Raw genomic sequence first — 26352 nt, 5'->3', positions numbered from 1 at the left:
GTTTAGTGTCTCTGTGTGTGTATCTTTTATGTGACCTTTTGTGTTCTTGTGCATATATATTTTGCTGTGTTATGTTTATGAGGTGATAAAGTCTCAATTATATAATATTTTTTTAAATTCTATGAATTTTTAAACAAGTTAGGTCTATTAAAATTACAGACATGCATTATTTTAAAAATGTGTGTGTGTTTCAAACTATTATGACATTGCTAAAAAGCTATTTTCAGGTTTTCTTTTATTAACAACTCACCTTTTATTATTAATACAATATTTTATTACTAAATTTTTCCTTGGTTTGTGCCTGATCTCAAAAAATGATTGCTCTGAAACAGGTCATGGGAAGCATGTAGCAGTTTAGGACAGTGTACTGTTGTTAATTTTAAATCTGAACTTTTTTGGTAGTTGAGTCTATATCTTAGAATTAGCCTGGATTTCAGGGTTGAGCTAATTAAAACTTCTAACAGGAATTTAATTTTTAATTAAAAAACTTTAATTCAAAAACAGTAGTATTGATTGTGAATAGTTTTTCTTGGAATATATCAGTAACTGCTGTGTTTATATCATTTATATCTTATTGTATCTTTTTAGTATCTCTGTGAGGTTGTACATTGGTTGACTTAAGGTAGATGGTAACAAAGTCTTATCATAGGAATGGTCTGCGGTCCAGTCAGCTTAGGTAGTAGGGTCCTCCATCAAGAGGTAATCCACAGGCCTTATGATGAGCATCTTGGTTTACTAGAGATAAGCAATAGCAGAAGTCTGATGGCAGGACTGGTCAGGTAGGCAGTAGTGGGAGATCCTAGACCCAAATGGAGCTCTAGACCTTGAGTGGTGTTCTAAAATTCTAGACTACCAAGCTTGCTAAATTGCTATTCTTATTCAGTGGTATACATGCAGTTTTTCTAGACAGTCATATATTTCAAGTACCACTCATTTCATCAAAGAAAAATAAATTCAGTCTTGATTAATGCCCACCAAAAATTCCTGTTATGAATTTTGATAATCATTTTTGAAATTCATGTCTATAAGAAGATACTTCTGGAGAATGTAACTAACCAAGCGTAGGGTGTAGATTATGAGCAAAATGCACACACACACATTTTTATTACCTAAGCTATTTGAAAGTAAATTATAAATATCATGGTACTCCATCTCTAAATACTTCCATTTTTAAAAGTAAACTCTTACCAGTAGTAAACTGGTAGTAGTAAACACCAGTAAACTACCAGTGAATGACAGATTTTAAGTAAAGGAGTGAAATGATAGGATGTAATTGACTGATGGGGAAGATGCATTTGAGGAAGAAAAGACTAGTTATTTAAAACGTTACTTAATTCTGATGGTCATCCTGTGAGGTATTATTATCCTTATTTTTGCAGATGAGAAAATTGAAGTGCAGAGTTGTGAAGTAATTTGTTCAAGATTGTATTGCTCTTAAGTGGCAGATAGGAAATTTTACCATGGCTCTGGTCAACTCTGAAGTCACTGCTTGACCATTTTCCAAATTGTTTCATGAAGTTAAAAAATTGAAGCAAATGTGAATGTTAGTGATTCTTTCCTTCTCATTGTATCTGTAATTATTCTTAATCATGTAATCATCAACTTTTAAGAAATAGTATTTCCAAGAATGCCAGATTTCTTGATGGACATATGCTTCATCTTTGAAAAATCGAAGAGTAAGCAATACCCATGAACTAGCTTTCTCTTTTTTAAAAAAAAAATTATTTGGCTGTGCCAGGTTAGTTGCAGCATGCCAGATCTTTACTTGTGGCATGTGGGATCTAGTTTCCTGACCAGAGAGTGAACCTGGGCCCCCTGCATTGGGAGCATGGAGTCAGCCACTGGACTACCAGGGAAGTCCCCCAACTAGCTTTTTTTGTTATCAGATTACTAGATAATGAATGCTGTGTTGTTTAGCTGTTATATCTTATAATTTCAGCATATTTTCTCTGAATGAATTTATTTTATTTTAAATATGTTCTCTATCAAATATAGTCCTGGTGGTTTTATGGCAGTTAAAAGTTTTAAAGTAAAAGATTCTTAAATCGAAGCAAATAAGCAACAGGCTGCGATAGTTAAAAGTAAAGATAAATGAAGATTAAATACATTGTTGTTCTTCAGTTGATCAGTTGTGTCCAACTCTTTGTGACCCATGGGCTGCAGCATCCCAGGCTTCCCTGTCCTTCACCATCTCCCAAAGTTTGCTTAAACTCATGTCCATTGAGTTGATGATGCCATCCAACCATCTCATCCTCTGTCATCTCCTTTTTCTCCTGCCTTCAATCTTTCCCAGCATCAGGGTCTTTTCTAATGAGTTAGTTCTTCACATCAGGTGGCCAAAGTATTGGAGCTTCAGCATCAGTCCTTCCAATGAGTATTCAGGGTTGATTTCCTTTAGGATTGACTGGTTTGATCCCCTTGCAGTCCAAGGGACTCTCAAGAGTCTTCTCCAACACCACAGTTCAAAACCATTACTACTTCAGTGCTCAGCCTTCTTTATGGTCCAACTCTCACATCCCTACATGACTACTGGAAAAACTGTAGCTTTGACTAGATAGACCTTTGTCAGCAAAGTAAAGTCTCTGCTTTTTAATACATGGTCTAGGTTTGTCATAGCTTTTCTTCCAAGGAACCAAGTCTTTTAATTTCATGGCTGCAGTCACCATCTGTAGTGATTTTGGAGCCCAAGAAAATAAAGTCTGTCAGTTTCCATTGTTTCCCCATCTCTTTGTCATGAAGTGATGGAACCAGATGCCATGATCTGTTTTTGGCATGTTGAGCTTTAAGCCATCTTTTTCACTCTCTTGTTTACCGTCATCAAGAGGCTGTTTAAGTTCCTCTTCACTTTCTGCCATAAGGGTGGTGTTATCTGCATATCTGAGGTTATTGATATTTCTCCCAGCAGTCTTGATTCCAGCTAGAGCTTTATCCAGCCTGGCATTTCTCATGATGTACTCTGCATATAAGTTAAATAAGTAGGGTGACATACAGCCTTGACGTACTCCTTTTCCAATTTTGAACCAGTCTGTTGTTTCGTGTCTGGTTTGAACTGTTGTTTCTTGACCTGCATTCAGGTTTCTCAGGAGGCAGGTAAGGTGGTCTGGTATTCCCATCTCTAAGAATTTTTTATAGTTTTGTGATCCACACAGTTAAGGACTGGATGCCATGATCTTCATTTTTTGAATGTTGAGTTTTAAGCCAGCTTTTTCACTCTCCTCTTTTACCTTCATCAAGAGACTTTAGTTCCTCTTCGCTTTCTGCCATTAGAGTGGTGTCATCTGCATACCTGAGGTTATTGATAAAATACATAGCCTTTTTTAAAATAAGGTGAACTCTTCATGATTAAACAGCATTAAAGCTGGTGTGAAGCAAATCATATAATGATTTTTTTTTGACCCCTTCTGAGCTTTGGAGGCACAAGAAAATAAATCATGCTGCCCTGAAACACCAAAAATGTAGTTTTTAAAGTGACATCTTGATTCAGTTGAAAATAGTAAAGTCTTCTTCTATAACATTTCTAACCTCAAACAGGCAATGTAAGAAGACACTCTATAATTTAAGTTCTCATATGGCATTCCTTAGGAAATTACTTGACTTATCAAGCTGTCAGTATCCTAAACCCTAACATTTCTGTGGCTTATAATGATAAAGATTGGTTTCTTATTCATGGTGCATGTCCCTAGTGGGACAGCTGGGAACTCTGTTCCTCCATTTGTCCTCACTTGGGGACCCAAACTCACCATCATTCTGACAGAAAAGAGATAGGTAATAACACACCGATTTTTAAAGCTTCTGCGGGATACTGCCCCTTTCAGTCTGATGGCTGCAGTAAGTCACATGCCCACACCAAGTTCAGAGACGGCTGTGAAGTGTGCTCTCACCATGTGTTTGGATGGAGAACTGGAATTTTGGTGCACTGCCATGATAGCTAACACAGTCTTTAGAGGAACATAGAGAATTATGCATGGTTGATTCTTAGAATCCATTTTTTTCCCCCTCAAAGGATACTAAGTACCTTTGAAGTAATATTACTGTGATTAAATTAAGGATCTTGATGCTAAAAGATGAGCTAGGTAAATAAATGAAAATGTTCAGTAGTTTACTTACTTTGGTGGAGGAGTCAGGGAGTTCATCTGGGCTTGCTTTTCCTTGTATTTTGTCCATTAAATTTTCATAAATATATTTTAAAACATTTGCTATTATTTGCTTATTTGTAACATTATTAATGAAATAATTCTAAACTACCAACTATTTTAATGGAAAACATGTTGAATAGTGGTGCCAGTGCAATGGGCTGAAAAATCACAAAGATGGTTATTGTAATTAAGTATGGCACCAGAATATTACTTAATTTGTATTCTGTAGACCCAGGCTAGAAGTTTTTAAAAACTTTAATTTTGGAAAATACATTATGTGAGACAGTATCAATATTGACACTAAAGTTCAGCGGCTTCAATTTGGTCTTCTAAGCATTTGTGAAGACACAAGTAATTGTTATATGTACTTTGGCATACATACACGAAGAGGCTTGCTTTCTCTAGGCAGAGCTATGAATCTTTGGTGTTGACACACTTTCTCTGTGTTTCTCTTTATTGGTAGCATAAACCAGGGTCTAGCAGTTTCTTCACAAGGCATATATAGTTTTTTAATTATTAAAATGTATATAACAAAATTTACCATTTGAACCATTTTACAGTGTAGTTTGGTGGTGTTACCTGGAGGAGCGCGTGGCAGCCCACTCCAGTATTCTCATCTGGAAAATGCCATGGACAGAGGAGCCTGGTGGGCTACAGTCCATGGGGTCACAAAGAGTCGGACATGACTGAAGCACCTTAGCACCTTAGCAGCAGCAGTGACATTAAGTACTTTCATATTGTTGTGAAACCATCACCATCATAAAGCTCTAGAACTGTTTTTCATCTTACAGAACTGAAACTTTGTACCCATTGAATAATAACTCTCGATCATTCCTCCCACTAGCCCCTGGCACTCACCATTCTATTTTCTGTCTGTGCATTTGACTACTTGGATAATTTGTATGAATGGAACCATGCACCATTTGTCCTTCTCTGACTTATTTCACTTAGCATTTCTTCAGGTTTCATAATCCTGTTGTAGCATATGTTAGAACTTTCTTGCTTTTCAAGGCTGAATAAAAATTTTTTTGTACATACATACCGCATTACTTTTAATCCGCTTATCCACCAATGGACACCTGATTTTTTTTTTTTTTTCCTTTGTTGGCTACTGTCAGTAATGCTTCTATTAACATTTGGTGAACAAATACCAAGTTGTGTACCTGCTTTCAGTTATTTTGGATAAATATCCAAAGTATAATTGTTGGATGATCTGGTAATTCTGTTTTAAATTTTTTGAGGAATTGTCATACTGTTTTCCATAACACCTGCACCATTTTACATTCTAACCAGTGGTTCCAGTTTCTCTGTATCCTTGCCAACCCTTGCTCCTTCCCTTCCTCTGCTTTGTCATCCTAATGAGTATGATACAGTATCTTTTGGTTTTAATTTGCATTTTCTAATAACTAGTTATGTTGAAGATCTTTTCATGTGCTTATTGGCCATTTGTATACCTCCTTTGGAGAAATGTCTATTTAAGTCTTCTGTTCATTTTCGGATTGAGTTGGTGGTTGTTTTGTTGTTGAGTTTAAGTAGTTTTCTTTATGTTCTGCATAAAGGTGGTCATATAAGTGATTTGTAAATGTTTTCTCCAGCCCATTTCTTTTTTTTCCCCACTAAATTACATTCCATTGTGTGGCTCCACCACAGTTTACCAGTTTACCTATTTAAGGACATTTGGTTGCTTCCGATTTTGGGCAATTATGAGTAAAGCTGTGATAAACATTATTGTGCAGATTTTGTGTGGACATATAATTTCAGTTCATTTAGGTAAACCCTAGTAGCACAGTTGCTGATTGTATGTTGAGACTTTGTTTAGCTTTGTACAGATCTGCCAGACTATCTTTTAAAGTTATTATACCATTTTGCATTTCTACCACTGTGAATGAGACTTCTTGCTCCACATGCTCAACAGTATTTGGTGTTGTCAGTTTTTTTGGATTTTAGTCTTTCTAATAAGTGAAGTGGAAGTGTTAGTTACTCAGTTGTGTCTTTTTGTGACCCCATGGACTGTAACCCACCAGGCTCCTCTGTCCATGGAACTCTCCAAACAATAATACAGGAAGGGGAGCCATTCCCTTCTTCCCAACCCAGGAATTGAACCTGGGTCTCCTGCCTTGCAGGCAGATTCTTTACCATTTGAGCCACCAGGGAAGCCCATTCTAATTCATGTATGTAGTAGCATCTCATTGTTACCTTAATTTTTCAATTCCCAAATGACATGATGTTGAAACACCTTTCATATATCTTCTTTGGTGAGGTGTCTGTTCAGATCTTTTGTCCACTTAAAAAAAAAAATTTATTATTTTTTTTTTTGACTGCACTAGGTCTTCGTTTCTGCATGAACTTTCTCTAGTTGCCCCAAACAGGGGCTGCTGTCTAGTTGTGATATGTGGCTTTCTCATTGTGGCGGCTTCTCTTGTTGTGGAGCATGGGCTCTAGGGCATATGGGCTTCAGGAGCTGTGGCTCATGGGCTTAGTTGCCCTGTGTCATATAGGATCTTCCTGGAGCAGGGATTGAACCCATGTCCTCTGCATTGGCAGTCAGATTCTTAACCACTGGACCACTACAAAAGTCCCCTTTTGCCCATTTTTTAATTGGGTTGTTTTCTTACTGTTGGAATTTTAAGGCTTTTTATATTGTAAATAAAAGTTCTTTATCAGATATGTGTTTTGCAAATATTTTCTCCTACTCTGTGCTTTTCATTCTCTTAAAGTGTTTTTCACAAAGCAAAAGCTTTTAATTTTGGTAAAGTCAAACTCATCTAGTTTTTTCTTTAATGTGTGCTTTCATTATGGTGTCTAAAAACAGCACCAACCGAAAGTCACCTAGACTTTTACATTATGTTCTAGAAGTTTGATAGTTTTGTTTCTTACATTCAGAGCTATGATCTGTTTTTTGAATTAATTTTTGTAAAAGGTGTAAGGTTAGATGTAGATTCATTCTTTTGCAGGAGCTATGTTCTAGTTCCTCATATTAAATAGATTATCTTTTTTCACTTGCCTTTGCTTCTTTCCCAAAGATCAGTTGACTCTATTTGAGTAGTATGTTTCTTGGCTATCAATTGTATGTCATTGATCTATTTGTCTATTCTTTTGTCAGTGCTACATTGTCTTAATTACTGATGTGTAGTGAGTCTGAAGTCAGTGTTAGTCCTCTGATTTTGTTATTCTTTCATGAAAGTGAAAGTGAAGTCGCTCAGTCATGTCCGACTCTTTGCGACCCCATAGACTGTAGCCTACCAGGCTCCTTCCTCCATGGGATTCTCCAGGCAAGAATACTGGAGTGGGTTGCCATTTCTTCTCCAGGGGATCTTCCTGACCCAGGGATCGAACCCATGTCTCCTGCATTGCAGGTAGACGCTTTAACCTCTGAGCTGCCAGGGAAGCCCTTCTTTCATAGTATCATGCTATTTTGGATCTTTTGTCCTTCTATTTGAATTTGGAATCAGTTTGCTGATACCCACAAAATAACTTTTTGGAATCTTGATTTGGATGTGATGGTCTATAGAGTAACTTGGGGAGGGCTGGCACCTTAACAATATTAAGTCAGGAAGAGCATGGGTGAACTTGGAATAGCCCCTTCATTTTATTAGATGTTTGTGATTTCTTTCATCAGAGTTTTCTAGTATTCTTCATATAGATGCTTTCTTAGACTTACTCCTAAATATTATTTATTTTTTGGTGATAATGTAAATGATACTGTATGTTTTGCTGGTTATATGGTGGGTGTATCAATTTACATTCCCACCAACAGTGTTCCCTTTTCTCCACACCCTCTCCAGAACTCATTGCTTCTAGACTTTTTGATGGTCATTCTTATTGGTGTAAGTTATTTCTCTAATAATTATTGATATTGAGCATCTTTTCATGTGTTTGTTGTCCCTCTACATGTATTCTTTAGAGAAATGTCTATTTAGGTCTTCTGCCTATTTAGGTCTTCTGCCATTTGTTGATTGGGTTGTTTTTTTGATATTGAGCTACATGAGCTTTTATCTATTTTGGAGATTAATCCTTATGCTAGTTGCTTCATTTGCAAATACTTTTCTTTCACATTCTCAGGGTTGTCTTTTCACCTGGTTTATGGTTTCCTTTAGTGTGCAAAAGCTTTTGAATGTAAGTAGGTTTCAGTGGTTTAATTTTAGTTTTATTTTCATTACTCTCGGAGGTGAGTCAAAAAAGATCTTGCTGAGATTTATGTCAGAGTGTTCTGCCTATGTTTTTGTCTGACAGTTTTATAATGTCTAGCTTTACATTTAGGTCTTTAATGCATTTTGAGGTTTGGGGGTTTTTTTGTTTGTGGCATTAGGGGGTGTTCTAATTTCATCCTTAAAGAGTTTTTCTAGCACCACATATTGGAAAAAAATGTCTGCACTCTATATTTTTGCCTCCTTTGTCATAGATTAGGAGTTCATAGGTGCATGGGTATATCACTGGGCTTTCCATTGTTGCATTGATCTATATTTCTTTTTTTGTTCCAGTACTGTAGTGTTTTGATGACTGTAGGTTTTTAGTATAGTCTGAAGACAGAAAGCCTGATTCCTCCAGCTCCGTTTTTCTTTTTTAAGATTGCTTTGGCTGTTTGAGCCACCAAGGAATCCCCTTTTAACGTATTGTTGGATTCAGTTTGCTGGTGTTTTGTGTGTTGATGACTTTCTGCATCTATGTTCATTGGTGATATTGTCCTGTAGTTTTCTTTTTTTGTGATACTTTTGTTTGGTTTTGGTATCAGAGTAATGGTGACTTCATAGAATGAGCTTACGAGTATTCCTCCCTCTAATTTTTTTGGATAAAATTGAAAAGTTTAGCTCTTACTTAAATGTTGGATAGAATTCACCTGTGAAGCCACCTGGTCCTGGATTTTTGTTTTTTTGGAAGACTTATTAAAGCCAGAGTTTCAGTTTCATTACTGGTCATTGCTCTGTTCATATTTTATACTTCTCCATGGTTCAGTCTTAGAAGGTTATACTTTTTTAAGAATTTGTCTATTTTTGCCAGATTGTCCATTTCATTGGCATATAATTGCTTGTGATAGTCTATTATGATCCTTTGGTTTCTGCATTGTCCATTGTAATGTATCCTTTTCCATTTCTAATTTTATTGATTTGAATCCTCTACCTTTTTTTCTTGATGGAAGCTAAACGTTTAACTGGTGACTCAGATGGTAAAGAATCCGCTTGCAACATGGAGACCTGGGTTTGATCCCTGGGTTCCAAAGATCCCCTGAAGATGGGAGCAGCTACCCACTCCAGTATTCTGGCCTGGAGAATTCCATGGAGAGAAGCCTGGTGTGCTATAGTCCATGGGTCACAAAGAGTCAGACATGACTGAGCAACTTTCACTTCACTTTATCTGGTTTATCTTCTCAAACAACCCATTTTTAGTTTCACTGATCTTTGCTATTGTTTTCTTCATTTCTATTTCATTTATTTCTCCTCTAATCTATATGATTTCTTTCCTTTAACTAACTTTGGTTTTATTTGTTTTTCTTTCTCTAGTTGCTCTAGATGAAAAGTTAGGTTGTTTATTTGAGATTTTTCTTGCTTCTCGAGGTAGAATTGTATTGCTATAAATTTCCCTCTGAGATTTGCTTTTGCTGTGTCTCAGAGGTTTCGGGTTGTTGTGTTTTCATTGTCATTTGTTTCTAAGTATTTTTTAAATTTTTTCTTTGATTTCTTCACTGTGATGTCTTTGTTATGTAGTAACGTATTTTTTAGCCTTCATGTTTGTGTTTTTTACAGTTTTCTTTTTTTCTGTAATTGATTTCTAACCTCATAGCATTGTGGTTGCAAAAGATGCTTGATAAGATTTCAGTTTTCATAAATTTACGATGGCTTGCTTTATGACCCAAAATGTGATCTATCATAGAGAATGTTATGTGTACACTTGAGAAAAAGTGTATTTTGCTTTTCTTGGCTGGAATGACCTATAAATGTTAAGTCTGTTTAGTTTAATGTGTCATTTAAGGGCTGTGTTTCCTTATCACTTTTCTGTCTGGATAATCTATCTATTGGTACAAGAGTAGTGTTAGAGTACCCTACTATTGTTGTGTTATTGCTGATTCTCCGTTTTATGGCTGTTAGCATTTGCCTTATACACTGAAGTGCTCCCGTGTTGGGCACATAAATATTTACGATTAATATCTTCTTGAAATGATCCTTAGATCATTATGTAGTATCCTTCACTGTCTCTTGTAATAGTCTTTATTTTAAAGTCTTTTTTGTCTGATATGAGTATTTCTACTCCAGCTTTCTTTTGATTTCTGTTTGCATAGAACATATTTTTCATCCCCTCACTTTCAGTCTATGTGTCTTCTTAGACCTGAAGTGGGTCTCCTGTAGAAAGCATCTGTACAAGCCTTATTTTTGTATCCATTCAGCCAGTCAGTGTCATTTGGTTGGAACACTTAATGCATTTCCATTTAAGGTAATTTTTGATAATCTGTGTTACCATTTTCTTAATTTTGTTTGGGTTTCTTTTTGTATGTTTTTTTCTTTTTTATGTTTTTCTTCTCATGTTTCTCACCTAGATAAGTTCTTGTAGTGTTTTTTGTAGAGCTAGTTTGGTAGTGCTGAATTCTCTTAGCTTTTGCTTGTCTGTAAAACTTTTGATTTCTCAGTTGAATTTGATTGAGATCCTTGCTGGGTAGAGTTATCTTGGTTGTTGGTTTTTCCCTTTCATCACTTTAAATATATCCTGCCACTGCCTCTGGCCTGCAGAGTTTCTGCTGAAAAATCAGCCAATATATTTATGGGAATTCCCTTGTATGTTGTTTGTTGTTTTCTCTTTCTGCTTTTAATATTTTTTCTTTGAATTTAGTTTTTGCTACTTGGACAGATATGTGACGTGGTGCATTTCTTCTTGGGTTTACCCTGTATGGGACTCTCTGTGCTTCCTGGACTTGGGTGAGCGATTTCCTTTCCTATACTCTTGTTATTCATCACTAAGTCATGTCTGACTCTTTCCAGCTTCTTCAACTACAGCATGCCAGGCTTCCTGTCCTTCACCATCTCCCTGAGTTTGCTCAGACTCATGTCCATTGAGTCATGGATGCCATCCAACCATCTCATCTTCTGTTGCCCCCTTCTCCTCCTGCCCTCAATCTTTCCCAGCATCAGGGTCTTTTCCAGTGAGTCAGCTCTTCATATCTGGTGGCCTAAGTATTGGAGCTTCAGCATCAGTTGTTTCAGTGAATGTTCAAGGTTGATTTCCTTTAAGATTGACAGGTTTGATCTCCTTGCATTCCAAGGGACTCTCAAGAGTCTTCTCCAGCACCACAGTTTGAAAACATCAGTTCTTTGGCACTCAGCCTTCTTTATTGTCCAACTGTCACATTCGTACATGACTGCTGGTAACATGTTAGGAAGTTTTCAACTGTAATGTCTTCAAATATTTTTTCAAACCCTTTTTCTTCTCGTGGGACCCATATAGTTTGACTGTTGGTACATTTCAGTCAGTCCAGTTCAGTTTCTCAGTCGTGTCCAACTCTTTGCGACCCCACGGGCTGCAGCATGCCAGGCTTCCCTGTCCATCACCAACTCTGAAGCTTGCTCAAACTCATGTCCATCAAGTCAGTGATGCAACCATCTCATCCTCTGTCGTCCCCTTCTCCTCCTACCTTCAGTCTTTCCTGTCATCGGGTCTTTTTCAGTGAGTCAGTTCTTCGCATCAGGTGGCTAAAGTATTGGAGTTTCAGCTTCAGCGTCAGTCCTTCCACTGAATATTCAGGACTAATTTCCTTTAGGATGGACTGATTGGATCTCCTTACAGTCCAAGGGACTCTCAAGAGTCTTCTTTAAAACCAGTTCAAAAGCATCAGTTCTTTGACGCTCAGCTTTCTTTATAGTCCAACTCTCACATCCATACATGACTACTGGAAAAACCATAGTTTGACTAAACGGACCTTTGGTGGCAAAGTAATGTCTCTGCTTTTTAATATGCTGTCTAGGTTTATCAGAGCTTTTCTTCCAAGGAGCAAGCATCTTTTAATTTCACGGCTGCAGTCACTGTCTGCAGTGATTTAGGAGCCCAAGAAAATAAAGTCTGTCACTGTTTCCATTGGTACATTTAATGCTGTCCTAAAAGTTTCTGAGACTGTCCTCATTTCTTTTTGTTCTTTATTCTGCTCCACAGCAGTTATTTTCACCATTTTATCTTCTAACTCACTTATCTGTTCTTCTTCCTCAGTTATTCTGTTATTGATTCCATCTAGTGTGTTTGCCACTTTAGTTGTGTTTATCACTGATTGTTTTTTAGTTCTGCTAGGTCTTTGTTAAACATTTCTTATATCTTCTCAGTCTATGCCTCCATTCTGAGTCTTTGAGTCATCTTTACTGTCATTACTGTGAATTATTTTCAAGTAGATTGCCTATTTTCTCTTCATTTATGTGATCTTGTGGGTTTTTACCTTGCTTCTTCCTCTGCAGCATATTTCTCTTTTGTATCATTTTGTTTAACTTAGTTTGTTTATGATCTCCTTTCTATCCACTGCAGGCTCCTTTCCACTTCTGTTGTTTGCCCCTTGGTTGGTGAGGTTGGTCCAGGGGATTGTACACCCTTCCTGGTGGGAGGGATAGTAATCTATACTCTGGTGGGTGATGCTGAGTGTTTATCCTCTTATGGGAAGGACGGTGTCAGGTGGTATGGTTTGAGGTGTCTGTGAGCTTAGTATGGCTATAGGCATCCTTTCTTTTGATGAGGGGGGCTGTGTTACTGTCTTGCTGGTTGTTTGGTATGAGGTGTCCAGCACTCAGGCCTGCAGGCAGTTGGGTGTACCTAGGTCTTAGCGTTGTGATGGCTACCTGCCCTCGGGATACAAGAGGAGAAGCCTTCTGCAGGGACTGTTTCAAGGTGTTTCATGTCCACAAGTTCAGAGTGACGATTGGGAGGAACAGCCAATCATTTGGGTGAGAAGCTTCTTCAGACATGAAGGGGCTTTGGTCCAGTCCACACCGTAGCAGGTCTTTGAGGGCCCGAGTGGAGAATCTGACAGAAATGTGTGCTTTGTGACAGAGGCTGTTGTTTAGGTTCCTGTTGCTGTGGGAACAGCCTGTGGCCCAAACCCAGAATATAGAGCAAAGCCCCAGTGGAAATGCTTGAGGTTATATTGATTGCTCTCTTCTATAGTTTCTTATAGTGGAAACAGGTGGTTGAATATTCCTTTTTTTTTTCTAATATATACATTCAGTGTTATAAATTTCTAAACACTGCATTTGGTGTATCCCACAAAATTTTGAAATATATTTTCATTTTGTTCAAAATATTTTAAAATTTCTCTTGAGAATTCCTCTTTTGACACATAAGTTATTTAGAAGTATGTTGTTTAGTCTCCAAATACAAATACCTCTTAAGTATCATGGGGGTTAGGGGTGCTTCCCTGTGACTTTGAAAATTTATGTATAATTTTGACTCCCTCCAAACCTGATATCTTACAAATAGCATACTATTGGCCAAAAGCCTTACTGATGACATGAATAGTTGATTAAATTATTTTGTATGTTGTATATATTATATACTATATTCTTACAATAAAGTAAGCTAGAGAAAAGAAAATGTTGAGGAAATCATAAGGAAGAGAAAACGCATTTATAGTACATGAATGTACTTAAAAAAAATCTATGTGTAAGTGGACCTATGCAGCTCAAATGCATGTCGTTAGAGAGTCAACTGTAATTAGGGATTTTCTGGTTTTCTGTTGCTTATTTCTAGTTTAATTCCATTGTTGACTGAGCGTATACATGGTGTGTTTTTTTATTTTTTTTTAATTTGTTAATGTATATTATGGCCCAGAAGGTGGTTTATCTTTGTGACTGTTCCATGTATATTTCATGTATATATATTAATGTATATTCTGCTGTTGTTGGATGAAGCAAGCATTCCATAAATGTCTTAAATTCAGTTGATTGAATGGGCTCTTCAGTTCAACTCTATCCTTACTGATATTCTGCCTAGTGGCTCTGTCAAATTACTATTAAAAGAGTAGTGAAGTCTCCAGCTATACTAATGGATTTCTTTGTTTCTCCTCGCAGTTCTTTTAGTTTTCTTCCTCACATATTTTGACATGCTCTAAAGGTGGCATATACTTTAGAACTGTTAATGTTTTCTTGGAGAATCGACTCCTTTATGATGATGTAATGCCCTTCTTTGTTTGTGATAATGTTCTTTTTGCTGAGATTTGCTTAGAGATTAATATAGCTACAGAAGTGACATTTAATTTCCGTAAGCATGGTGTGTCTTTCTCCATCTCTTTACTTTTTTGTTGTTGTTCATCTTTTTACTTTTAATGTCTGTGTCTGTATTTAAAATGGGGTTCTTTCAGGAAACATCACTGGGTCCTGGGTTTTTGTTTCCATCACTTGACACATTTTCTCTTCCCATTGGTGTAGTCTTTTCTCATTTAACACGTTGACTGGGGCATTATTGCAGAAACTAATGCCTGTGGCTGGTGATTTATTATGTAAGTAAATATGGAAACATCTCTGGTTAGTAATATAGGGGTAACAAAAGACGTATTAATATGTCTCTGGTCAATGAGTTGTTAAGGTGATTAGCAACATAGTTGGCATTAATGTCTACTGTGTTCATACCCTGCTTTAGTCCTCCAATTTTGAGGGTGATTTTTTTCTTGATTCCTGAGTCCTTTATATATTCTAGGTATTAGTCTTTTATCTACTCTGTGTACCATACTTATTATCTCTGATTTTTCCTTTAATTTAGTCTGCAGTGCCTTCTATTGTTCAGAAGTTATTTTGCTTTGTGGATAGTCTACAGTTCACAGATAGCCTTTTTTAAAAATTAATTGTTTTTGTCTGTGCTGGGTCTTTGCTGCACATGGGCTTTCTTTAGTTGGGCAAATGAGGTCTACTCTTCATTGTAGTGCACGGTCTCATTGCAATGGCTTCTCTTATTGTGGAACACAGGCTCTAGGTGTGTGAGCTCAGCAGTTGCAGTTCACAGGCTCTAGAGCACAGGCTTAGTAATTGTGCACAAGCTTAGTTGCTCTGTGGCATGTGGGACCTTCCTGGACCAGGGATTGAATCCATGTCTTTTGCATTGGCAGGTGGATTCTTAACCACCAAGAAAGTCCAGTGGATATTGTATTTTGATTTTAAAAACTATTATGTTTTATCCCAGTAATTTATACAAACAATACAGTGTGTATATGTATTACTCTATCTGGAATTCCTTGGTATATGATGTAACTATTTTATAAGAGGATTTAAATATTTTTCTTCCATGGAAGAATAGCTAGTTGTCTCAGTATCATTTACTGAATATTCTAGCTTTTCACCACAGAATTGAAATTGCACTTTTATCATATAATAAATTTACAGATCTAAGTAATTTGTTTCTGTACTTTGAACTATTTATTTGATCTATATGTCTGTGCCTGTGCTAACACCATGATATTTTAATTGCTATAACATATTAATTGGTAAGGCAAATCATGCTTTATACAGGCATACCTTATTTTAGTGTGCTTCGCAGATACAGTAATTGAAGGTTTGTGGAAGCCCTGCATTGAGCAAGTCTGTCAGCACCATTTCCCAACAGCATTTGGTCACTTCTGTCTGTCACATTTTGGGAATTCTCATTTTACTTCAAACTCTTTCATTATTATTACCACCTTTTTTTAAGACAGTGATCACTGATCCTTGATTTACTATTTCAGAAAGATTGTGGCTTGTTGAAGTCTCAGTTGATGCTTTGCATTTTTTAGCAATAAAGTATTTTAAAATTAACATTTTTAAAAAAAAGATACAATGCTATTGCACACTTAATAGACTATAGTTAAGTACAAATATAACTATTATATGCTCCAGCAAACCAAAACATTTGTGACTTTCTTTATAGCTATATTTCCTTTATTGCAGTAGTTTGAAAGTGAACCTGCAACATCTCCAAAATATGCCTCTGATTGTTTTTCAAAATTTTCTTGGCTGTTTTTGTGAGTTACTTTTCCCTAATGAGAATCATCTAACTTTATAAAAATTCTGTTAGAGGTTTCATAATTATTATATTTAATTTGTAGATTAATAACTGACATCTTTACGGTAAACTAGCTTCCATTATTTACAAGATATGCCAAAAGTATGTGTGTGTTCAATTCCTTTCTTTAAGGCATTCCAAACCAGTAAAGTTATTGCTTAATGACCAGTATAGCTCAATGATTTGGCCTTCATAAATATGAACTTTTCATATATTTGTTGTGTTTTGTAATATTATTACTGTCATCACCACAACATCTAAATTTCTTACTCCCTTTGTTAAACTCATATATATTTATTTTGATACCCTGTTGGTATAAACTTAAACGTATTTCTTTCTCCTTTATGATTTCTATTATGCCCTTCAGATTCTTTGTTACTACCTTCCAAAATTACCCTTGCCCGCATTCTCCTCCTTATACTCTTCAGTTCCATTCCAAAGTCTGGTATGTGAGCATAATTACTCTTATCCCTCTTACACAGATCTTTCCTTAGTCTGTTGGATGACTCTCAAAGAATTAGTTTAAGGTTTTAGCTTGGGTTGTTCCCCCAGGCACAACAGCTGTTAGTTCCTGCTATGAGTTCTACCTGGCTCAGAAAAGCATAAGATATCTACTAGCAAGGTATTATAATTTTCACTTGATCAGCTGAACATTTTAAGATAATATTAATTGCTTAGGTGAAGATTAGACATTATTGGAATAAATTTAAACTAGAATTAAATAACTCATTTGTGAATATATTATAAATTATATTCTCTGTTGTTTCCACTGAATTTAACCAAATCTTTTGTAGATCTTTGCCTTTCCTTTTACTCTGCATATTTTCCCAGAATATTAAAATGATCTCTTGACCTCTGGTGTTTATTTTCCCTGTTAATAATTAGTTCTTTCTTGCTTCTGTCAGGTGAGTACAGTATGATGAAGACAGTTTAAATTTTCTCTATAAGCTTGTTTAGGTGCTCAGTCATGTCTGACTCTGCGATCCTTTGTTGCCCACCAGGCTCCTCTGTCCTTGGGATTTTTCAGGCAAAAAGATTGCCTTTTAAAACAAACTAAAACTATGATCTGATCCACTTATTAGAATAGCACAGACTCATCATTGGAAAGAAAATAGAGCAACCAGCTTCATGTTACAAATATACAAAAATGAAATTGAGATGCAGAGGGGTTAAATGATTTGTTCATAGACACAATAGTAAGTAGTAAAATCAGAGTTAGAAATAATATCTCTTAATATCCATTTCCAGGATACCTCATTTTCTTTCAGGAAATTTATACAAAAAGCTAAATAAAATTGATCATCTGTACACTCTAATAATAACTGATAACATCACAGCCCTCATGGTTTATCCTTTGAACTCAGAATTTAGATTGACACTTAAGAAACTTGGAAATGTACAGGTCAGTTAATAAAAGAAATGAGTAGATAGCAAGGCAGGTTCATGGAGCAAATTAAATTTCTAAGTTTCTCAAAAATAAGTACAATAGCAAAATAAAATTGCCATTTGTTTACTAATCATTGCATATTAGTTATTTCTACATGTATACTTCCTAGTATTATGATACATGGTCAACTAAAATATGATTATTAATATTTGACAGTTTTTGCTTTTTGATCGTTGCTAATAATGCTGCTATGAATATTTGTGTACAAGTATCTATTTGAGTCTCTGTTTTCAATTATTTTGGGGATGTACCCATAAGTGGAATTGCTGGACCATATGTTAATTCTGAGTTTAATTTTTTTTTAGAAACTGCCATGCTGTTTTCCACAGCAACTGCATTTTACATTCTTACTAGCAGTGCACAAGGGTTCTTATTTCTCCATATTCTACCAATACTTATTATTATTTTTGTAACTATCCTCATGAGTATGAGGGCTTCCCTGGTAACTTTAGGTTTGATCCTTGGGTTGGGATCCCCTGGAGAAGGAAATGGCAACCCACTCTGGTATTCTTGCCTGGTGAATTCAGTGGACTTTGAAACCTGGCAGGCTACAGTTCATGGGGTTGCAAGAATCGCTTGCCACTGAACAGCTAATACTTTCTAATGGGTATGACCTGATAGAGTGCCTGAAGAAACTTTGGATGGAGGTTCATAATATTGTACAGGAAGTGGTGATCAAAACCATCTCCAAGAAAAAGAAATGCAAAATGGCAAATGGTTGTCTGAGGAGGCCTTACAAATAGCTAAGAAAACAAGAGAAGCAAAAAGCAAAGGAGAAAAGGAAAGATACACCCATCTGAAGGCAGAGTTCCAAAGAATATCAGGTAGAGATAAGAAAGCCTTCTTAAGTGAACAGTGCAAAGAAATAGAGAAAGCAATAGAATGGGAAAGACTAGAGATCTCTTCAAGAAAATTAGAGATACTAAGGAAACATTTCATGCAAAGATGGGCACAATAAAGGACAGAAATGGTATAGACCTAACAGAAGCAGAGGATATTAAGAAGAGGTGAAAAGAATACACAGAAGAACTACACAAAAAAGATTTTAATGACTTTGGATAACTACGATGGTGTGATCACTCACGTAGAGCCATATATCCTGCAGTGCAAAGTCAAGTGGGCCTTAGGAAGCATCATTACAAAGAAAGCTAGTGGAGGTGATGGAATTCCAGCTGAGCTATTTCAAATCCTGAAAGTTGATGCTGTTAAAGTGATGCATTCAGTATGCCAGCAAATTTGGAAAACTCAGTAGTTGCCACAGGACTGGAAAAGGTCAGTTTTCCTTCCAATCTCAAAGAAAGGCAATGTCAAAGAATGTTCAAGCTACTGCACAATTGCACTCATTTCACATGCTAGCATGGTAACGCTCACAATCCTTCAAGCTAGGCTTCTACAGTGCATGAACTGAGAACTTCCATGTGTGTAAGCTGGAATTAGAAAAGGCAGAGGAACCAGAGATCAAATTTCCAACATCTGTTGGATCATAGAAAAAGCAAGAAAGTTCCAGAAAAACATCTGCTTCATTGACTATCCTAAAGCCCTTGATTGTGTGGATCACAACAAACTGTGGAAAATTCTTAAAGAGATAGAAATACCAGAACACCTTACCTGCCTCCTGAGAAACCTCTTATGCAGATCAAGAAGCACCAGTTAGAACCGGACATGGAACAGCAGACTGGTTCATAATTGGGAAAGTGAAGTGGCTCAGTTGTGTCCGACTCTTTGCAACCCCATGGACTGTATCCTGCCAGGCTCCTCCACCCATGGGATTTTCCAGGCAAGAGTACTGGAGTGGGTTGCCATTTACTTCTTCAGAGAATCTTCCTGACCCAGGGATTGAACCTGGGTCTCCTGTGCTGCAGGCAGATTTTTTGCTGTCTGAGCCACCAGGGAAGCCCTATACATCAAGGCTGTATATTGTCACCCTGCTTATTTAACTTCTATGCAGAGTACATCATGCGAAATGCTGGGCTGGATGAAGCACAATCTGGAATCAAGATTGCCAGGAGAAATATCAAAACCTCAGATATGCAGATAACACCACCCTAATGGCAGAAAGTGAAGAGGAACTAAGGAGCTTCTTGATGAAGGTGAAAGAGGAGAGTGGAAAAAGCTAGCTTAAAACTTAACATTCAGAAAACAAAGATCTTGGCATCCAGTCCCATCACTTCATGGCAAATAGATGGGAAACAATGGAAACAGTGACAGACTTTGTTTTCTTGGGCTTCAAAATCACTGCACATGATGACTATAGTCATGAAATTAAAAGACGCTTGCTCCTTGGAAGAAAAACTATGACAAAACCTAGATAGTGTATTAAAAAGCAGAGACATCACTTTGCCAAGAAAAGTCCGTCTAGTCAAAGCTATGGTTTTTCCAGTAGTCATGTAAAGGTGTGAGAGTTGGATCATAAGGAAGGCTGAGCGTTGAAGAATTGATGCTTTCAAACTGGTGTTGGAGAAGACTCTTGAGAGTCCGTTGAACTGCGAGGAGATCAAACCAGTCAATCCTAAAGAAAATCCATGCTGAATATTCATTGGAAGGACTAATGCTGAAGCTGAAGCTCCAGTGTTTTGGCCACCTGGCACAAAGTTTCAACTCACTGGAAAAGACACTGATGCTGGGAACAATTGAAAGAAAGAGGAGAAGGGGTCAACAGAAGATGAGTTGGTTGGATGGCATCACCAATTCAATGGACATGAGTTTGAGCAAACTCCGGGAGATAGTGAAGGACAGGGAAGCCTTGCATGCTGCAGTCCATAGGGTTGCAGAGTCAGACACGACTTAGTGACTGAACAACAAATCCTTAAAGTATGTATACTTTAGAAGTTTTTAAAAATTTATTTTGTGTTTTGACTAATTTACAATAAGATTTTATCATACAATTTAAAATTCTTTAAATCAGTCAAATCTACTGCAGAGTTTAAAATTGTACAGTTCATGGATTATAGTTTTAATCTATCTAATTTGCACTATTTTGATCTAATACTTCTGTTCATTAGAGGAATTATGTAGTTTCATTTCCTTGTAATATAGCTACATTTTCTAATACTTCTAATATTTCAAGTTTTCCTGAGTACCCTTTTCATTGCCTCTTTTTTTTTTTCCTTGCAGTAGATGGATTTGGTTAAAAGTATTCAAAATGTGGTTATTGATCTTAGTGATTTCCAGAGTAAATAGATTTCAAAGGTGCTTAATTATACTTCTTTAGTATATTCTTTTGTGTGGATATATTTCTGAGCAGGGTATTTGCAGTGGAAATGAATGGTGTTAATTTGGGAAAATAATGAACCCTTTTTAGAAAATATATGTTCATGAAATAAAACCTTTTGTATTATGAGTCATCTTTATATTGTTAGTAAGTAGATTTTTTTTATAAAACCATGTAGCTATTGAAAATTAAACATTGGCCTGAAGTTTTGCATCAATTATTGGTGGTTATGTTGTATCGTAAAACAGTTGGACATTACTTAGTGGCTGAACAACAACATCAAAATTATGTTGGTGATTATATTGCATTAAGTGAAATAATTGAACTTAAATACAGTATATTGGGCTGGTTTAGGTCAATTTTATATATCAACTTACTTTCAAAAAAGAAATCTACATAGGATGGCTTAATATTTTGCAAAATTTTAAAAAGCTAAATTGTCACAATCATTGATGGCTATTACATTCATTGGTGTAAACTACAATGTGTACATGAAATTTAAAAATCTGTTAGTAGTAGTAGTGTTAGTCGCTCAGTCGTGTCCAACTCTTTGTGATTGCATGGACTGTAGCCCACCAGGCTCCTCTGTCCATAGGATTTTCCAGGCAAGAATACTAGAGTGGGCTGCTGTTTCCTTCTCCAGAGGATCTTCCCAACCCAGGGATGGAACACACTTTTCTTACATCTCCTGCATTGGTAGGCATGTTCTTTACCACTAGCGCCAGGCTGCTTTGGGTTGAGGGTGAGACCATACTAATGTAAAAGAGTTAGATTCTGTCCTGATTTTATTGCTGACTTAATGTTTCTATTTTAACTATTCAGACTTTCTTCAATTCTGTGAACGGGATCCAGGATTAAAACAATAATATTAAATGATCATACAAATCATTCCTATTTAAGCTACTTTTGATTTGAAATTAGAGCAAAGAAACTTTTTCTTAATCTTGTGTTAATTCCACAGCTTTTTCTTTATTCCACTAAGAATTTGATTGAGATATTTGTTTCTTTCTGATGGCATCCTTTAGGAATCAGCCTTCTAGAAGGGTTGATATAGCTCTGCATTTTTCCTCCTCATAATGACAAACTAGCCAGTGTACATTTATAGAGAGCAGAACAGTTCTTGTTATTGGGGGCCTTCTATGACTGAGAGCCTATAGACTGCCATAAAGTGCAGCCTTTTGTGAACTGTCTAGTGAGACTCTGCCAAAATCTCAGCAGACAGAACTAATTGTGGAGAAAAAGGATTTTTTGTGCCCTCTTTCCTTCTGTTCTTTTTGTTTTATGAGACTGATACTGTTAAAGTAGCTGGTTTATGTAAGATTTGTCTGCCTCTCTTTTCTCATTGCATGGATCATTTTTTAACTTAAAGTCTCGCACTGCAGGTCGTTGAGCACTTCCACATGGAGGCTGGCACAGGACCAAACTCGAGACACGCAACTCATAACAGTTGATGAAAAATTGGTAAGAATTTTCTATTATACACTGTTAGGATTCTGCCTTCAGGGTTATTTTTGTACAACAGATTTTTCAGTATGGTGGTCAGGGTTCTTCTAGGATAGTGATTTCTTGATTGTATATAAATTTTAAGAAGAAATAATCATTATAAAAAGATAATTTGTGTTAAGCATTTTACACAAATATTAAGTCATACACAAACATCAAATTAAAATTACAAAAGGCTTCCGTTTTTGTGATGTTTATAAGTAGACACCAGAAATTTTTTTTTTTGTTTTGTAATGAATATATTATTTGTGATTTTCTCAGTTAAATTGTAAGACACAGTAGGACCATCTAAAATTAAGTATATTGGGTTTTTCTGGAACCAATGATTGTTAGTGTTTCTGTGCATACATATGTGTGTATACACACATACACATCCTATTTCTGCATTATGTATGAGTAACTACAACTGTCAACAAATGAATAATGTTCTTCTGTTAATCAGGAGCAGATTGAGTTTTGGTACTCATATTTTTCTGTATGTGGTGTTACTTTAGATGCAACTTGTTATTATGTTTATATTGTACAACAGTATACATTTTGTAAAAAGTTTCTAAGACTTCTAGTAAAAACATGCAATTGTATAGATGTATTTTTCATTCTATATTTGGTTTACAATTATCAGATATATGGGTATGTTTCTTAGCTACTCTCCTTCTGATTGTACATTCTTTTGCCACTTCATTTTGAACCTGTATAATAGGTCACATTTAAGTTTCTATTTGCATCTTAAAGATATAAACAGATAAAAAATAAATAGAGAAGTAAATGGACAGTTTGGAAGTCTGCTTATGCTTAAGACTGGTTGGTTTTGTCTTTAAATTCTCTATTAGATCTGTGTACTGGCCTTGCTATCATCCTAGTTAAGGCTACCATCATTTTTCGCCTGGATTGCTGCGGTGTTTCTTAATTGATCTCCATAGATACTTTAATCTTCCTCTAATTCATTTTCCACAGGATGACCAGAATAGTCTTTCTAAAGTGCTGGTTGTGTCATCCTCTTGTCTAAAATTCTTTGGTGTTTCTTACTGACCTGAGAGTAAACATTAAAATCCTATCATGGCCTTTGAGGTCTTTCGTGATTTAACTCCTGCGTTTCTAAGTTTATCTTGTATCTCCGTCTTTTATTTAACTCTTTGCTTCAGCCGCACCAAGCCTGGCCCTTGCTGTTCTTCACTGCTTCAGGGCATTCAGATTTCAGTTAATTATGCCTAGCTGCTTTTTACCAATTCACTAGCTCTTCATTCAAGTACCATCTACCTATTCATCAAATGTTAATCAAATATCACTTGCTGGGAATTCTCTGATGGTCCAGTAGTAAAGACTTCAAGCTTCCACCGCAGGGGAGCCCCGGGTTCCATCCATAGTTTGGAGAACTAAGATCTTGCACACTGTGAGGCGTAGTAAAAAAACAAACAAAAACTCCCCAAATATCATTTGCTTAGTCAAGGATAAAAGCAATGAGGCAGATATGTGTGTGAGAGGAAGAGGATTTACACATGCCACGTGTTCATTAATTAATGAGGATACTATTATTTTACTTTTTCCAATGACTATCTCTTTTAAACCTCAAGAGATTACTCTCTCATTCCAGTAGTACGAGGTTTACTGTCTACAGTAAAGTTTCAAATTTTAGAGTTTGTCAGTAGCGTTTCTTACTAGTTCATAAAATGAGTAAGTCTGACAACAATCTATTGCTCTAAAAAGGTGCTGTGACGCATACCAGAGATATACAAACTGCTTTGAGTTTTGTGTTTTTAATTATATTCCCTAAAATCAGTTGTATACTTTTTAATGAATTTTGTTCTTTTTAGATTTTCCCCAGCTTTGTTATGTTTTTCTTAAAGTATAGTGGTCAATATATCAATATGATTTTCCAGTTGAAATCAGTTGAAGTCTTATGTATAATTATTCATAGTTCTTGAATTGATACTTAATGTGGAAAACTAAAACCCACAGGTAATTTTCAAACTGAAGTTTTACCCATTCATTTAGCTTTATATTAAAATGGAAGTATTAAGTAATCGAATAGGTAAGGTAATGCCAGTAGGGGTTTTATGTCTTCTTGTTCCTACACACTGTTGAGTGGCAAACATGATAAGAAGCAAAATCATAAGACCAGGGGCTAAAGAGTACACCCAGAAATACTGAGCAGTTGAAGTTGATTATGTTTGCATTTTGAACAAAAATGATTCTAAAAATATGTATCATTAATTATAAAAATATTTCAAAATGTGAAGTAAATCCTCATGAGTGTCTTAAAAGATGTAGAAAGAAACAGCATTTTAATGTCACTGTTACATAAGGTAAACCCGTTTATTAACAATATACCATTTCTATTACTCAACACTAGACTACTATTGTATTTGAATCTGAAATTAGATAGAAGCTAGAATCTTAATTGGAAGGTAAGGGAAATAGTATTATTATGATTTCTATTGAATATTGTTACATAATGTATTTTTTAAATTAATATAGGTGATGCTGTTTAAAGCCCAGTGATTAAGCATACAAACTAAACTTAGTTGGGGATCAATTTCAGTGGTTATTCTAGTTTTAGAAAATGGATCTTAGGAATTTAAAACCAAAGGATAACTGCAGATGTTACCTAGTTTGTTACTGCATCAGGTTTTTTTTTTCATCTAAAAAATTATTTAACCTCTCATTCAAGAGAAATTTTATGTGAGAATTCAATTAATAATAAACGATGAAAGCTGAACTGTTGGAGGGTGAGGATTAAGAGCATGAGGGAAGAAGACCTGTAAGTCTTTCCTTAAGACATCCCCCTCTGGGGACTTCATAGAGGGAGAGCTGGAAAGGTAATTTGGACAGAACAGCTGATTCTCATTTCTTTTGATGCTGCTCTTTATGTTACTGATCAGGCATAATTATTAGAAGCCTTTTTCTTATTGAGAAAAATAGTCTTTAAATCAAGATAAAATAATTGTGTATTGAAATGCAGGGGGGAAAAAAACCCCTTCATTCATGCCTGTGCCATACTTAAAAATTAACTCAAAGCCCTAGATGTAAACTCTAGTCCAAAATGTAAAACTGAAAATTGTTAAATTTTTAGAACAAAATGTAGGAGAAAATCTTGGTAACTTTGGATTGGATAAATATTTTTTAGCTATAACACTGGAGCATAATTCATCTAAAAAAAATTATAGTTACACTTCCTCACAAATAGAATTTTCAACGAAATTTGAAAGACACTGTTAAAAGAATGGAAATACAAGCCATAGTTTGGGAGAAAATATTTGCAAAACACGTTTCTGATAAAGGAATTGTATCCAGAAAATAAAAAACACTTTAAATAATAAGATATTAACTGAAAAACAAGCAGGCCGTACCCAGAAGATATTCAGATGGGATATAAACACATGAAAAGATGCTTAACATCATTAGTGATTATGAAATTGCATATTAAAACTACAGTGAGATACTACTACACACTTATTTGAATGGCTTAAAAAAATTGACCATAACAGGGCTTCCCTGGTGGTACAATGGGTAAGAATCCGCCTGCCAGTGCCAGGGACACGGGTTTGATCCCTGGTTTGGGAAGATTGCACATGCCCAGGAGCAACTAAGCTGGTACCCCACTACTGAGTCCACTGTTCTAGAGTCCGTATGCTGCAACTACCGAAGCCCATGTGCCTAGAAGCTGTGCTTTGTAACTAGAGAAAGCCCATGCATTGCAAGGAAGACCTGGCACAACCAAAAATAAAATAAACAAGTTATCAGAAAAATAAACTAACCATACCAAATGCTAGTGAGGATACAGAGCTACTAGAAACTCTTACAGGAGGAATCCAGAATGGTACAATTGTTAGCTGCTTTGGAAAATAGTGTGGCAGTTTCTTATTAAGTTAAACGTATGTTTACCGTATAATCCTGTAGTCTCACTTCTAAATATTTACCCAAGTGAAATGAAATCTATATTTACACAAAATCCTGCATGTAAATGTTTTTAATAGCTTTATTAATAATTCCAAAATCTGGAAACAACCTGTCAGTCAATTTATACACACTGATTAGGAACCACCATGGATGAACCTCAAGTGCTTTTT

The 26352-nt window shown here is 35.9% G+C and overlaps 1 protein-coding gene across 1 annotated transcript in view; it reads left to right on the top strand.

Moving 5' to 3' along the window:
• Positions 1-26352, top strand: part of NDUFS4 (NADH:ubiquinone oxidoreductase subunit S4) — a 118741-nt gene that overhangs the window by 33901 nt on the left and 58488 nt on the right. Inside the window, exon 2 of the mRNA XM_043887318.1 lies at positions 22165-22243. Coding sequence (XP_043743253.1) covers positions 22165-22243 — 79 coding nt within the window. The remainder of the gene's footprint in view (positions 1-22164; positions 22244-26352) is intronic.

This window comes from Cervus elaphus, chromosome 25, assembly GCF_910594005.1.
Source record: "Cervus elaphus chromosome 25, mCerEla1.1, whole genome shotgun sequence".
NCBI lineage: Eukaryota > Metazoa > Chordata > Mammalia > Artiodactyla > Cervidae > Cervus > Cervus elaphus.
The sequence above is the reverse complement of the archived record's forward strand: the minus strand, read 5'-3'. Positions and strand labels throughout refer to the sequence as shown.